The sequence below is a fragment of the Colossoma macropomum genome, unplaced genomic scaffold (assembly GCF_904425465.1).
Source record: "Colossoma macropomum unplaced genomic scaffold, Colossoma_macropomum, whole genome shotgun sequence".
NCBI classification, from domain to species: Eukaryota; Metazoa; Chordata; class Actinopteri; order Characiformes; family Serrasalmidae; genus Colossoma; species Colossoma macropomum.
Window position 1 is genome coordinate 17,202,501 of NW_023494797.1, and position 12,557 is coordinate 17,215,057.

General features: G+C 49.7%; 1 protein-coding gene across 1 annotated transcript; it reads right to left on the minus strand.

The window, feature by feature from the left end:
- Nucleotides 1-88: 88 nt before the first annotated feature.
- LOC118817621 (ESX-1 secretion-associated protein EspB-like) lies at nucleotides 89-1,241 on the minus strand. Its single transcript, XM_036584452.1, has 2 exons — nucleotides 1,056-1,241; nucleotides 89-1,019 (listed from the first exon to the last, which is right to left on the minus strand). The coding sequence occupies exons 1-2, from the start codon at nucleotides 1,130-1,132 to the stop codon at nucleotides 581-583; spliced, it is 516 nt and encodes a 171-aa protein (XP_036440345.1). The 5' UTR covers nucleotides 1,133-1,241; the 3' UTR covers nucleotides 89-580.
- Between the last annotated feature and the right edge of the window lie 11,316 nt (nucleotides 1,242-12,557).

Below are 12,557 nucleotides of genomic sequence, written 5' to 3' on the forward strand. Positions count from 1 at the left end.
GGCCAAGTGTCCCTTCCCGGTGGAGGGGGGCTCGGTTCTTCCAGCAGCGCAAGAGCTCCGTGGGACGAACCCGAAAGACGGTCAGCTTTACGGGCCAAGTCCTCGCGAAGCCCCTGGGTGTTGTGGGGCTTGGCCCTCTACGAGAGAGAGAGAGAGAGAGAGAGAGAGAGAGAGAGAGAGAGAGAGAGAGAGAGAGAGAGAGATTCGTGCTCCGTGCTCCGTCCGATCGAACGGCATACCGGGCCCGCCAGGGGTTAGGCCACCGTCCGGCGCTAGATACGGCCACTGTGGGCGCGTGTGTACCTCCCCGTCTTTGCGGGCCAGCCTCCAGGGTGGGGGGTTTCGACGAACGTCGAAGCCCGCCCGAACCTATCCGAGAGAGACTCAGAAGGCCGGTGTTGATTCGTGCTCAGTTTGTCCGATCGCACGGACGTGGCAGGCGGGGTGGGGCGCACGCCGTTGGGGGCTCCCCATCTCGTAGCCGGCGTTCCCGTGAATCAAACATTTCCTGGTTTAAATCGGTCTCCGGGGTCGGAAGGGCACCCGAATCCGACCGTCAAGCTTCCGAGAGCGGCCGCGCTCACCCAGCCCCCCCACGGGGGGAAGCTGGTGTGGCGCGACCCGTGCGGGGGCTGCTGCTGCTGCTGCTGCTGCTGCTGCTGCTGCTGCGAGTATGGAGAGGCTTCTCGGGTTTACCCGGGTCGGTGGCTAATCCCGCCTCAGCACCCCCGATGGCGATGGTGGACGACCTGGAACCCCTCGGTTTCTCATAAAGCCGGCATACATCCGTTATGTCACGGCCGTTGGGGTTAACCGTGGCGGCTGGCCTGTCCCACCCCCTCTCGTGCACCGCTGTGTGAGGGCTTAACGCTTTGGTTCGAGCGCCCGCGGACGAGCCCAAACCCCCGTCCCCCTGGTTGGGACGCACGGGCCGATCCGACACCTTGCCCGGGCGCGAGAGCGTCAGCGCCTCCCGCCCCTCAGCGCCTCCGCAAAGAAATCCTCCCCCTCCCCCTCCCCCTCCCCCCCTCCCCCCCTCTCCCTCTCCCTCTCCCTCTCCCTCTCCCTCGCCCGGCGGTGGACGACCCGGAACCCCCCATCGTTTTTTTGCCTCATAAAGCCGGCGCGACATCGCGTCACGGCCGTTGAGTTAAAAACCGGGGCGGCTGGCCCTGTCCCCCCACTCTCTCGCAGCACCGCGCCGCAGCCGGCCGGCAGCCCCCCCCCCAACCCGACGGGGTCGCACGCTACCTGGTTGATCCTGCCAGTAACATATGCTTGTCTCAAAGATTAAGCCATGCAGGTCTAAGTACACACGGGCGTTACAGTGAAACTGCGAATGGCTCATTAAATCAGTTATGGTTCCTTTGATCGCTCCACACGTTACTCGGATAACTGTGGTAATTCCAGAGCTAATACATGCAAACGGGCGCCGACCGCTCTCCGCCCTCTCCTCCCCCGGGGGGGGAGGGTGGCAGCAAGCGGGACGCGTGCATTTATCAGACCCAAAACCCATCTTTGGCGACTCTAGATAACCTCGGGCCGATCGCGCGCCCTCCGCGGCGGCGACGTCTCATTCAAACGTCTGCCCTATCAACTTTCGATGGCAGTGTATGTGCCTACCATGGTGACCACGGGTAACGGGGAATCAGGGTTCGATTCCGGAGAGGGAGCCTGAGAAACGGCTACCACATCCAAGGAAGGCAGCAGGCGCGCAAATTACCCATTACCGACGCGGTGAGGTAGTGACGAAAAATAACGGTACGGGTCTCTTTCGAGGCTCCGTAACCGGAATGAGCGTATCCTAAACCCATGGGCGAGGACCCATTGGAGGGCAAGTCTGGTGCCAGCAGCCGCGGTAATTCCAGCTCCAATAGCGTATATTAAAGTTGCTGCAGTTAAAAAGCTCGTAGTTGGATCTCGGGAGTGGGCCCGGCTGTCCGCCGCGAGGCGAGCCACACGCCCCGTCCCACGCCCTGCCCGCCGGCGCCCCCCGGATGCCCTTGGTTGGGTTGTCCGCGCCAGGGGCCCGGAGCGTTTACTTTGAATAAATTAGAGTGCTCAAAGCAGGCCCACGCGCCGCCTGAATACCCTGAGCTAGGAATAATGGAATAGGACTCCGGTTCTATTTTCCATGGGTTTCTCGGAACCGGGGCCATGATTAAGAGGGACGGCCGGGGGCATTCGTATTGCGCCGCTAGAGGTGAAATTCTTGGACCGGCGCAAGACGGGCGAAAGCGAAAGCATTTGCCAAGAATGTTTTCATTAATCAAGAACGAAAGTCGGAGGTTCGAAGACGATCAGATACCGTCGTAGTTCCGACCGTAAACCATGCCGACCCGCGATCCGGCGGCGTTACAACAAAGACCCGCCGGGCAGCGTTGCGGGAAACCACGAGTCTTTGGGTTCCGGGGGGAGTATGGTTGCAAAGCTGAAACTTAAAGGAATTGACGGAAGGGCACCACCAGGAGTGGAGCCTGCGGCTTAATTTGACTCAACACGGGAAACCTCACCCGGCCCGGACACGGAAAGGATTGACAGATTGATAGCTCTTTCTCGATTCTGTGGGTGGTGGTGCATGGCCGTTCTTAGTTGGTGGAGCGATTTGTCTGGTTAATTCCGATAACGAACGAGACTCCCTCATGCTAAATAGTTACGCGGCCCCCCGCGGTCGGCGTTCCCCCCAACTTCTTAGAGGGATAAGCGGCGTTCAGCCGCACGAGATGGAGCAATAACAGGTCTGTGATGCCCTTAGATGTCCGGGGCCGCACGCGCGCCACACTGGACGGATCAGCGGGTCGCTCGCCTCCGCCGACAGGCGCGGGTAATCCGCGGAACCCCGTTCGTGATTGGGATTGGGGATTGCAATTCTTCCCCATCAACGAGGAATTCCCAGTAAGCGCGAGTCATAAGCTCGCATTGATTAAGTCCCTGCCCTTTGTACACACCGCCCGTCGCTACTACCGATCGGATGGTTTAGTGAGGTCCTCGGATCGGCCGTGGTCGGGGCGCCCTCGCCGGGGTCAAACCTGGGTGAAGTTTTTAGGACTTTGAACTTCCGTGGGCCTTGGACCCTCCGAGGGGGGGTTTTCCAAGTTCCACGGCCCACAGAGTGCACTTTTTTTCAGCCCGGTACGGTGGCTCACGCGCCCTGGAGGTGCCACCTAGGCGAATTTTATGAACTTGTATGCCAGATTTTCACCAGCCACTGGTAGACCATAAAAACTTTTTCTCCTTTTTTTTTCCATCTTTCTTTTTCCTACTCCCTGTAGCCCATCAGAGCGCCCTATTTTCGGCCCGGCACGGTGGGTCACTCACCCTTGAGGTGCCACCTGGGCGAATTTTATGGACTATTGGTCGTCTGGTATCGTTTCCAAATTCCAAAGAACCCGCTTCATCTGATATCCTAGCCCGATCCCCAATACCCATACGCTTCCTAGGCCCCTTTTTCCCCTCACCGACGTACCTTAACTTCCTTCCCCGGGCTTCCCACTCCCACCCATCCGGGGCTATGGGCCTCCAGGAACCCAGCGCACCATCCAAACCCTTATGGCCCACACTTAAGCACCGCATTAAACACTTTAATACCGCCACTACAGAGAACCAGGCCACTGGGAGACCAGAACAACGTGGCCACTGGGAGACCAGAAAAACTTCAACTCTGAAACTGATGCCCACTAGTGGACCATAAAAACTTGGACAAATTTTCAACATTTTTTACCGACCACTGGTAACCCAGAAAAACTTTGTCGTTTTTTCCCCCAAGTTTTTTCAACTCCGGCCACTGGTAGAACATAAAAACTTTGCCTTTTTTTTTCGCCTCCGGCCACTGGTAGACCATAAAAACTCATAGTTACCAGGAAGCCACAGGCCTCTGGCCCCCAAGGGGAACCCAAAGAACCTGACAATCCTAACTTCCATGGCTGCACCGATCACCCGTCCGTAATTTTGGTAATGCGCCATTTTCCTGGCGCGTGCCTCAGAGAGGGTGTCTGGGGCCCTCTTGAAGCAGATTGCCACATCCGCAACCTGCGCAATCCAGCCTTTGGTGAGCACCAGGTCCGGCTGGACCGTTCGCCCCGAAGGGAGACGAAACGACCTTTCCCGGTGAACCACCCAGCCAGCCATCTCGGCCGCAGTGGCAAGGAATGCACACACCCGGTTGTGCCTGCCAATGCGGGACTCTTGTACTGATGGGCACAGGCACATAATGTGCTGGGAGGATTCAAGAGGACAGGCTGCCACAGACCCTTCAGGAATAGAGGGCGTGATTTCAAGGGTGGGGTTACAGCCCGCAGCTGTAAGGCAGCAATGTACTGGCGTGGGTTGAACCCGACTGGGTTGCCCAGCCACCCATTACTGACACGCACGCGCTTGAAACCTAGTACCCCGATGCCTTGTGTGGTTTGACCAGCCCAGCGCAAAATCTCTTCGTTCCTCCAATCGCACGGGTTAATGCGCTCACTTTGTGTCATGGGGGGGGACTTCCCTGGCTGGCAGAATCCAGCATAGCCCTCACCGTGCCCAGTGGTGGAAGGCTGTCTTTGCTACCCCCTGCCCTTTTCCACAGGTTCCGGAATTTGGTGAACATATATGGGTCGTCACAAATCAGTGCTCTGACCAGCTTGTCGGTGGAGCTGGCGAGTTGGTGCAGACATCTGACTTGGATGGATGGCACCATGCGTTCGAGTTTCTGGAGGCTAAGTCCACCATCCTTGAGCCCCGCAAACAAGAGCCCATCCGTCGTACATGAGGGTAGGTGAAGCCACCTCTTCACCGCGTTCCGGGTTGTGCCATCTAGGGCCCTCAGTGCCGTCACGCCCAGCTCCTGTGATCAGCCTGATAGATCAGCCTGGGAATGGTGTATCCTCTGAGGATTTCAAGTTTTTGGTGGGGTCGAAGCGGGGCCCTACCGATCCATTCGACCCAATCCTCATACTGGACCTGCAGCTCCGGTTTCATGACTCCCCTCAGGGGATTAACCCTTATCCCCAGTTAACGCTCTGACGCATTGGGCCCGATCATGTTCAGTGGCAGCCCACCAACATTCTAGGCCTGACAGTCGTTGAGGGTTACTGAGTTGGCTATTGGTCTCAGCAGAAACCCATAGCACTTGCTGGGCTGAACCCTAAGCCCGATGAGCTCACAGAATCAGAGTCACTAATCAGAGCTAGATCACCAGCAAAAGCCAACGTTACCAGCATCCGACCTGAGAGGTGATAGCCCTTGCCAAGCTCGTTGAGGGTTTTTTTGAGGGGATCCAGGGCCAGGTTGAAAAGCAGGGGAGACATTGGATCGCCCTGCTTGACATCAACCCCTATGGGGATGTCCAGGGTTGCACCTCCCCTTCCATCCTCTACCCTCGTAATAACATTTGTGTATGAATCACGAATGACTCTGATTACATGGTCGTCTACCTGTCTCTGCCGCAAGACATCCAGGATATGCTCGTGCGAGACGGAGTCAAATGCCTTAGCGAAGTCGACAAATACTATTGCCATCTGCCCTGCTTCGCCGCATGACACACCTCAAAATCTCCACGTTCTCAGCACATCCGGAGGTGCGGATAAAACCCCTCTGGCGTTCATGCAAGGGGCAGGCTTCCGCAAGCCTGCTCGTCAGGATGCGTGAGTAGAGCTTGAGGAGTGCCGGAACTGATGTTGATGGGCCACCAGTTGTGTACATCGGCAAGCAGTGACTCGTCCTTACATTTAGGCAGCAGCACCATATGACAGCACTTCCGGGATGACTCTTGTGAACCACCACGTGTTCAGGATGCGTTCGAGTTTCTGCCCTTGGGGATCCCAGTCGAGAAGAGCCCGTTTCCTGATCCTGTCTGGTCCCAGGGCAGTGTTGGCCCATATGGTTCTGAGCGTGTCAAGAATCTTGCGTGACGTGATGGGTCTCGAGAAATGCCCGTTCCCCGCAGCGCTAGCAACCATGAAGTGTCCCAGCCCCTGGTACGGCACATGCTCTTCCCACTTCTTGCAAAAGGAGCCCTCTGCAAGTGGTACTGGGCAACGAGCCGATGAACGGCCATCCAGGATCCAGCCCGCTAGGGCTGAGCGGTCCCTGGCATACAGCAGTTGGTGTTGCCGGAATGCCAGTCGCCCCATGGGGCACGAGAACCTCTCCACTGGTTACCGACGCAGAGCGGGAGACGCCGGTGCACAACCCTTGACCCAAGTTTGGCGAGCAACGACTGTGCTCCTGTTTCAACCAGTGTCGGGATCTGGTTTCCACCCCTCAGCCATTCACATATGATTTGGACATGTGCATCACCAGGGTTCTCGACATATGACCCAGCCAAATGCACTAGACGCTCTCTCAGTCCAGTGCGCACCAGCTTGGACTGCATTGGTAAGAGAAGCCGGGGTATCGGGTCCAGTTCAGCAACAGTCCAATATGAGGTGTTCTGTGCCAGCGTATTTTAAACCAAACCTTCTCACAGCTCTTGTCGGGAAACGATTCGGCCAGGTGGGAGGTGGCCAACTCCGCTTTAGGAGGGCTACCTCTTGCTTAGTCCACTCAGTGGAACCCCCTTGCATCCATGCCTGTTGGATGCACTTCCTGTTGCGCACTTCGGGATGGACATGGCGCTCAGTACTCAGTGCCCGGCCTGATCCAAATCCGCAGCCACACACCTCACACCAGACAGTGGAAATGGTTCCACCACTAGAGGGAGCCCTCATCCCTCTGCACTTGGGGACATGACAAGACACAGAATGGTGGGTGTATGACATCTTGTGGCATGTGCCACACTCGTACTGGACCCGCATGCCCCTGTGGGTGGATCTGAAATGGTTGTCATCCCTGAGCACCGTATCCACGTACTGACTACAGAGCACGCAGAAACCGTGTCTGTCGGAAGCATAACAGTGACTTCATGACCCAGGTCCCTCTCTGAGTCATCTCGGGCCGTCAGGCTGGGAGACGTGGCTCCCAGCCTTTGGGGTGGGGAGGTAGTATCGCTCCCCTGAGTATCTTAGGTAGCCATCCTGTCACGCAACAAGCCATGAGAGGTACCACCTCTTACCCCAAGCATTTCAGGATCCAGTCCCCTCGCTGAATCCATCCGTGCCATTTTAGGTGCAGGTGGGTGGGGTTGGGACTTACAGGAGGTTCAGGTGCACCTCAAAATATCGTGCAGCACCACTGAGCATAGCCCGTCATCCATGCATCCGTGGGCTGCCCAAGGAAAGAATAGCCATATCATCTCGCGCCGAAACCAAAACCGAAACCAATGTCGCCTACGTAGCCGGGTCTTGCACCCTGACACTACGTAATATATATGCCCCTTTTAGCCGCCCCAAGGATTTAGGACGTTGCCTGGGTGTTACCACGTGGAGGTGGGGGCCACGATGTGTTTACTATGCGCAAGACACTAACACCCAAATCCGGCCTCTAAATATTGAGTCATAGTTACTCCCGCTGTTTACCCGCGCTTCATTGAATTTCTTCACTTTGACTTTCAGAGCACTGGGCAGAAATCACATCGCGTCAACACCCACGGAGAGCCTTTGCGATGCTTTGTTTTAATTAAACAGTTGGACATCCTCTCCCCCGGATTTTCAAGGGCATTGATCTCCAGGACCGCACACTGTAAAAGAAGGTCCTAAATTTACAAAAAAAAAAAAATAACCCTAATTTTTTTACATTTTTACATTTTATTTTAAGGATTATGCCAATAATGACAAAATACATTTATTTAATAACAGAAAAAAATACTGTATTATTTGTACAGTATTTGTCTGCTTTTTTAAATAACATATAAATATCTGTAAAAAGACATTAACTATCTGTAATGAAATATATAGCTCATTATTGTAACGAGGCAGAATAACTCAGACGCTCACAGATAAAAAAAAGAAAGTGAGGCTTTAATGTTAGAATCGCGATCCAAAAACGTGATCAGAGAACAGGCAAAGGTCAAATCCAGAAATAACAAAAGACTCAAAAACACATACATACCCTGGCAACCAGAGTCCAAGGGGCAAAGGCAAAAAATTACAGTCAGAACCGGAAAAATCACAAAAACAGATAAAGATGCTCGGTAGCTCTTAGGACAAGAAGCAATACCTTGCACCAAACTAATCTACAAGCCCTGGCTTTATACTAACACTAGTCATAAGAAAACAGGTGTAACAAGTTAATACTCGGGAGACAGAGAGCGGTGATTGGAGCGAGATAGAGTTCTGAAGATCACGTGATCCCCCTGGCGATTCTGGGAAATGGAGTCCTTAGAGTCCTCTGAGCCCGAGGGATGCGTGACAATTATATAAAGATTTATGTCCATACTAACTAATTTAATGTTGTTTCTTTGTACTTTTAAGGTAAATCTTATTAGTTTTATATTTTTTTTTATAGTTTTATATTTTTTAAATTCTCCATACAAATTTAGCAGACATGTTTCATTACATCAAACATAATGCATAGTCTTTTTTAAAGATAATGCATAGACCTTTATATACTGCTCTCAACTTTCAGGCATGTTTGTGGCTCTGGCCACACCCAGTCAGTGATGTCACAGTGAGTTTAAACACATATATGCCAATGAATCTGACAATAGTAAAATGAGAAAAGGCACAGTCAGGAAAACAAGGCTTATAATCCAGGCAATAATCCAGGCAGGAAGTAGTAGAAGCAAGAATGATGAGCTTTATGTCATTTAGAGCAGCAACATACTTAAAAGTTTCAACCTCAAAAGAGCAGTGAAGCAGAAAGTTATTACCATATGTGATTCAGTGTGAACTTAGTATCAGTTCGTGCTTGTAGATGGTAAAACTTGAGGTGTACGCTACACTGAGACACGGAAACTACAAACAGCAGTAAATACAGATAAAGTTTTGAGAGGACTGGAATGTATCCCAGCATGCAAAGGGTGGAAAGCAGGGAAGTAGTCTATCACAGAGCTAACGCACACACACACACATTCAAACCTATGGGCAATTTAGAATACTCAATTCATCAAATGTGAATGTCTTTGTACTATGAAAACCAGAGTCCCCAGAAGAATCACAAGGAGAACATACAAGCAACAACCAGAAGGTACCAGATTCAAAGCTGAACCCAGGTACTTCTTGCTGTAAGGTGACAGTGCTGACCACTGAACCATCAGGCCACAGCACGCACTAATACATGTGCCTCTCAAGTACCACATTATTACAGTGTTGAAATAACTGATAATGCATGCATTATCACACTGCACAATTACTGTTCAATTTACCTTGCTGGACAGACAGCAAGGCCAACCAAGGTCTTTGCTTCCATCAATAACTAAAATACACAAAAGACAGTCACTAAGTGAGAAGGGTGGCCAATGGCCTGACCACTGTCGACACCTTGGACCTGACTGGCCCAGAGCCAGGCAGAACAGTAAAGACAAGAAAAGGAGGACAACCGACTTACTCAGCCAAGCAGAAGCTTAAGCCTAAACTAAACGACTGTGTAACACTGCAACATAGTAAGGGGACAATGTCAGTGTCATGCATGCACACTTGGCACTTTGGCATAAGCACGATTCTAAAGGAAAGTTCAAGAATTCGTTAAAATGCACGAGGGTCATTCTATGAACTGTAATGTCTCCATGATGTCAAACCAACCATTAGCCTTTCATATAAGCATAAATACAGTATGTCTTTTTGCTCTGTAGGTGGTTTGTAGCAGTGTAATTGAAATTGTAATTGTAATTGTAGTTGAAATCAGCTGTAGGACTGTGGGCTTGCTGTAGGACCACTTCTCAACACAGGGCCTATACTTATCTGTGCTTGTGTTGAGGGTAACTGAGGAAACAATAATAATAATAATAATAATAATAATAATAATAATCAACCACTGCTAAGTAGGCTAAATGTCCTGGAAACACTGAATATGGATCAGTGTATTGGAGTTCTGATGGAACAACAGACTGAGAGACAGATGGACTGATTGTCTGGTAGACCTAAACTGTAAAAAATGATGTGTTAAATAACAATACATTAACTTGTGTTACCCACTGTTTTATATATATAATACATAATGTCTGATTGATGTATATACATATACATATGTGTGTGTGTGTGTGTGTGTATACACCAATCAGGCATAACATTATGACTACATCCTTGTTTCTCTGCATACTTTATTAGCCCCCTTTTACCCTGTTCTTCAGTGGTCAGGACTCCTATGGACCCAGAGCAGAGCAGGTACTATCACAGATTTCTATCACAGTACTATTTCGGTGGTGGATCATTCTCAGCACTGCAGTGACACTGACGCGGTGGTGGTGTGTTAGTGTGTGTTGTGCTGGTGCGAGTGGATCAGACACAGCAGTGGAGTGGAAAATGAGTTGTTTCTTTGTTTTCAAAAAGGTCAGAACATTTTTAATGATAAATAAGACAGGACGATAGTCTTAAAATCCTTTTATGGTCATCAGGGGCATCACTACAGATGGATCCTATGGATCCTTACTTAGGGGAGGATCTGGGGGCATGCCCACCCAAGTAAAACAAAAAGAAGTCCTCCAGAGTGTCTGTTTATCATGATTGTTTAGAGAAGCAATGGGTGACCTTCAAAATATGGCTATTCATTGTTAGTATAAGACACAAATCTAATAATTTAAATGTTGTCCTTCAACTTCCAGTAGACACAGATCAACCAAAGGCACTGAAGTCCAGCAGTGCTCTCTCTCCTCTCTCTTAAACAAACTAGAGCTCCTAAAATTTCATTCACATACACAGACCATGGTCTTGCACCTGATCAGACCTGCTCCTTCAGCCCTGTCAGTCTCCTCCAGCTTCTTTCTTATACTGTCCTTTCCTGCTTCTGGTAACACGCTGTTTTATTAAACTCGGATTTACAAGAACTTGAGGCTTAGACCAATCAGTTTATTTTTTTGTTTGAAATCAAAAAATCATATTGTCAAAAAAGTTTAAATTTAGATCTTTGGCCCGTTCATACTCTCACTATCTGTGGAGTTTACTAAAATAGCTGGCTCATCAAAATAACATAAAGTTAGGCAAGCAGTTAAGACCAGGATAAAAACTTGTTATACTGGCTATAGTTTAATATTAAAAAAATAATCGTTCTTCATCAGGTTCAACTTCATCAGGCTCAACTGTAGAGTCTACCAATGCATGACAAAGGCAGCTGGTTGAGGAAACCCTAACCCGAACAGCAGGAGATGTGAGTTTTAAGCTGTCGTGTCAACACTGGTATACTATCTTAGAAATTCAGCACTGTGATACAGCTTTGTGCTGCTTTGGCCTATACAGTGAGAAGGAACAACTAATCAGACACACTTGTTATTTAATAAACTTCCAGTGCAGGTATCCACTTAATATTCACACACATAACGTCTTTTTACTCTGTACTTACAAATATGAGCAAAAAGTATGTATTCATAAGTATAATCAAATAGGAGAAAAAAGTATTCAGACACCACAAATCAGTTATAATAATGTAACGTTGTTGTGGATATGTGTACTGGAGGTGTATTAATAAACAATCACAAAAGTGTCAGAAACCTTGTTTTGTTTGTATATGTATTGTATTTCTGTACATTTAATTCTGATGTGTAACAGTTTGTCAGAAACCAGACGCTCGCGGATTAAAAGGACTATAGGCTTTTTAATAGGGCTAGGCAGATGCGTGGTCAAAAAGGCAGGCGTGGGTCAAATCCAAAAAACAAAAACAAAGCGGTGATAATATCACCAAACAGACAAAGTCAAAAAGGGCAAGGCAAAAACAAAGTCCAAAAAACAGGTAAAGGTCCAAAAACACAGATCAGTAAAGACAGGCAACAGTACAAAAGGGCTAAGGCAAAAGGCAAAGTCAAATAACGAAACAAAGGTCAAAAACGTGCAGCAAATAACACTCAGTATGTTCTGGAAGAAGCAATTCCTCGCAAAGAGCTAAACCACAGCCCGGGCTTAAAAGCTACTCTAAGTTATATGACTGAAAATACAGGTGCAAACATTTAGTATTCGGGTGAGTGCGACCTCTGATAGGAGCGTGTGATCTCTTCAGAGGTCATGTGATTCCCCACAGCATTGTGGGTAATGCAGTCCATCGAGGTTTCCGAGTTGGAGGGAAGTTGCAGCGTCACGTGATCCTGCTGAGGGTTCTGAGAGCTGAAGTCCAAGCTCTCCAGTGACACGGGTTGATGTGTGACACCATGTTTCTTAATAGTACTTGTGTGGTTTTAATGAAGGAGGATCCCATCTTTAAATGTCCTCATTTTATATGCCCTTGGAATTCAAAGAATGGTTACGTAAGTACTGATGAATACATGCAAATCTGTGTAGCACTTACTGGTGTCTGTTAGATTTGGAGTCCTTTTGGGGTTAAAAACAAACTTTTTCTTGACAGGAACACTGCTATGATCCTCAGAGTGAGTCCGGGCACCTGGCCAAGAGACTAAAACTGTGCAGCGCAGCTCAGCAAGCGAGATCAAGAGCAAAATATCCAATTATAAAGATGACCCAAAGACTCATCATGAGATACCTGTTTGTGCTGAGCAGTTATCTGGTGAAAAATGCATAAAGACGATGTGCCTGATGAACCACTCACCTGACACT

Excerpts from the sequence above, each read along its gene's own strand:
- LOC118817621 (XM_036584452.1), bottom strand. The coding sequence starts at position 1,132 with ATGTCGCGCCGGCTTTATGAGGCAAAAAAACGATGGGGGGTTCCGGGT. Across the intron at positions 1,020-1,055 it reads CCGGGCGAGGGAGAGGGAGA|GGGAGGGGGAGGGGGAGGAT; the intron begins GGGAGAGGGAGA and ends GAGGGGGGGAGG.